General features: G+C 52.9%; 1 protein-coding gene across 1 annotated transcript in view; it reads left to right on the top strand.

Annotated features, from left to right (window-relative positions):
• The window catches only part of LOC107301449 (elongation factor 1-alpha 2), a gene marked incomplete at its 5' end in the record, with an annotated part of 6045 nt that extends 3698 nt beyond the window's left edge, over positions 1–2347 (top strand). Inside the window, one exon of the mRNA XM_015830671.1 lies at positions 1995–2347. Coding sequence (XP_015686157.1) covers positions 1995–2122 — 128 coding nt within the window. The remainder of the gene's footprint in view (positions 1–1994) is intronic.
• Positions 2348–2754: the final 407 nt, after the last annotated feature.

Raw genomic sequence — 2754 nt, 5'->3', positions numbered from 1 at the left:
AGGTAGTCCTCGACTTACGACCATTCATTTAGTGACCGTTGGAAGTTACAGCAGCATTGAAAAAAGGGACTAACGGCCTAGGATTCAAACTTAACAACCATAGCAGCATCCCCCACGGTCACGTGATTAAAATTTGGGTGGTTTGGCAACCAGCATGTATTTATGACGGTTGCAGTGTCCTCCGGCGGTCCTGTGGTCGCCATTTGCTAACCTTCCGAACCCGACTTCCAACAAGCAGAGTCAACGGGAGAAGCCGGATTTGCTTAACGACAGTGTGCATCACTTAACAACTGCAGCGATTCACTTAACAACCATGGCAAAAGAAAATGGGGCACAACTCACTTACCAATTGTCTTGCCTTAGGAAAGGAAATGTTGGGCTCAATTGTGGTCGTAGGTCGAGGGCTATAACAGAATCTGGAAAAGCGATCCAAGTTGCTATAAACAACTGTGGAGATTCTCAGCCATCCAGGTCATAGTTATCCCAAAGGTGCTTTTTTTCAAGAGGCAACTGGACTTTCTTGTTTTTTCTTTGAAGACGTTTCGCTTCTCATCCAAGAAGCTACTTCAGCTCTGACTGGATGGTGGGGAATGGAAGGATTTATACTCCTTGCAGACAGCCGGTCATTTGCCTCCTTTTAGAGAGTCGTTGAGGCCACTTGGAGGTTTAGCTGTGTCCTCAAGGTCACCTGAATAGTGCAAAGTGTGTGGAGCCTTCTTGGCTGCAGGATGTGAAAGGATCCCGGGCAGAAGACATCCTGCAGCCAAGAAGGCTCCACACCCATTTGCACCACTCAGGTGACCCTGAGGACACAGGTGAACCTCCAAGTGGCTTCAACAACCCTCTAAAAGAATGCAAATGACCAGCTGTCTGCAAGGAGTATAAAGCCTTCCATTCCCCACCATCCAGCCGTTGAGGCCACCTGGAGGTTTGTTTACCTGTGTCGTCAGGGTCACCTGAGTGGTGCAAACAATAGTGTTTTGTAGTGAGTAGTGACCCTGAGGATACAGGTAAACCTGCAGGTGGCCTCAACGACTCTCTAAAACACATGTCAAACACAAGGCCCGGGGGCTGGATGCGGCCCGCGAAGTGGTTTCATGTGGCCCGCGAAGCCATCCTGGAAACAGTGAGGGAACGGCCCTCAATGCCTTGGCCCTGGCCCAGGCCGGCCGGGAGCCAGTGTACAATTTTGTGGTGGCCATCTATGCTGAAACTCATTCAGCCTTAGCTCCACAAGGCCGTCTGGAAACAGCGAGGAACCAGCCCCTGTCGCGTCAGCCCCGCCCCCTGGGTGCATGCTGGGGAGGTGTCCCCCTTTGTGAGGAATGAAGAAATGGACCATGCCTTGGCGCTTGCCCCGATCCCACCCCCTTCTGCCAGAGACCCTCAGATCTGTCCCACTCCTGCCCAGGCCCCCACAGGCACCCTTGACGCGAACGATGTAGAGCTGGCCATGCCCACCCAGTAGGCCACACCCACTCCATCCACGCCCACCCAGTAGGCCACACCCACCATGGCCACACCCACCCGGCCCCCGAGGGCAACTGCAATGCTAATGCGGCCCTCAATGAAATTGAGTTTGACACCCCTGGTCTAAAAGACTGCAAATGACCAGCTGTCGGCAAGGAGTATAAATCCTTCCCTTCCCCCACCATCCAGTCAGAGCTGAAGAAGCTTCTGGGATGAGAAGCGAAATGTCTTCAAAGAAAAAACAAGGAAGTCCAGTTGCCTCCTGAAAAAAGCCCCTTTGGGACAAGGATGGGGTTATTTGAAGTTGCTTTCTCGCGCTTCTTAAAGACGCATCCTCCTCTTTTCTGCAAATCTCCCCTTCCGCGGATCCTGGTCTTCCTCTCTGATTCCCAAGGCCAGGTCTGCATTCCTTTCGGAGACCCCCCCCCCCTTTCCCCAAGCCTGACATGACCTTGTTTTGAAGGGGTGGCAAGAGAGGGGCTGCTCTAACTCCCTCCCTCCCTCCCCTCCCTATCATTTCCCAGGGCGCTTTGCCGTACGCGACATGCGGCAGACGGTGGCGGTGGGCGTGATCAAGAACGTGGAGAAGAAGAGCGGCGGGGCTGGCAAGGTCACCAAGTCCGCACAGAAAGCTCAGAAGGCTGGCAAATGAATCGTGGGTGCCCCGTGCCTCACCCAGCACCCATCGCCCCGACCCGGATGCCGTCACCTTCCCCCCGAGGCGCATGTCTACACATCCGCTTGTAAAAGTTTGTACGTGAACGACTGGATGCTCACTATTAAGGTCCAGTGGAAGTTCTTTAAAAGGAAAAGCATGTCCCAGCGTTCGTGAGCCTCCGTGTTCAATTTTACCAATAAAACTGGTACAACATCCCACTCCCCTAGCCTCTTGGCGTCTCCTCTGTGTGCCTGTGATGTCTGTAATGTGCGGAGGTAGAGGTTTGGCTCCCTCGGTGGCGTCTTTTGCAGCTGGCTCTTCTTCTCTTGGAGGTTGAGTTCACACAGCACCCTCAATAAAGGAAGCACTAAGAACAGGCGCATCCACACTGACAGGGCAAACCACTTATAGATGAGCAGAGAACACACACCACCCCTTACTAGCACTGATGATGTTCCCTAATTTGGTAATGAAATGTCTGCAAGAAAAAAAACCAAGCTCAGGGAACACCAAGGACCCCACAGTTTTCCTCCTCCTCCTCCTCCTCCTCCTCCTCTTCCTCCTCCTCCTCCTCCATCATTCCACACACCCCACTCCCTTCTAGCACTGATGATGTTACCTAATTG

Source organism: Protobothrops mucrosquamatus, unplaced genomic scaffold, assembly GCF_001527695.2.
Source record: "Protobothrops mucrosquamatus isolate PMUCROS unplaced genomic scaffold, P.Mucros_1.0 scaffold12832, whole genome shotgun sequence".
NCBI classification, from domain to species: domain Eukaryota; kingdom Metazoa; phylum Chordata; class Lepidosauria; order Squamata; family Viperidae; genus Protobothrops; species Protobothrops mucrosquamatus.
The sequence above is the reverse complement of the archived record's forward strand: the minus strand, read 5'-3'. Positions and strand labels throughout refer to the sequence as shown.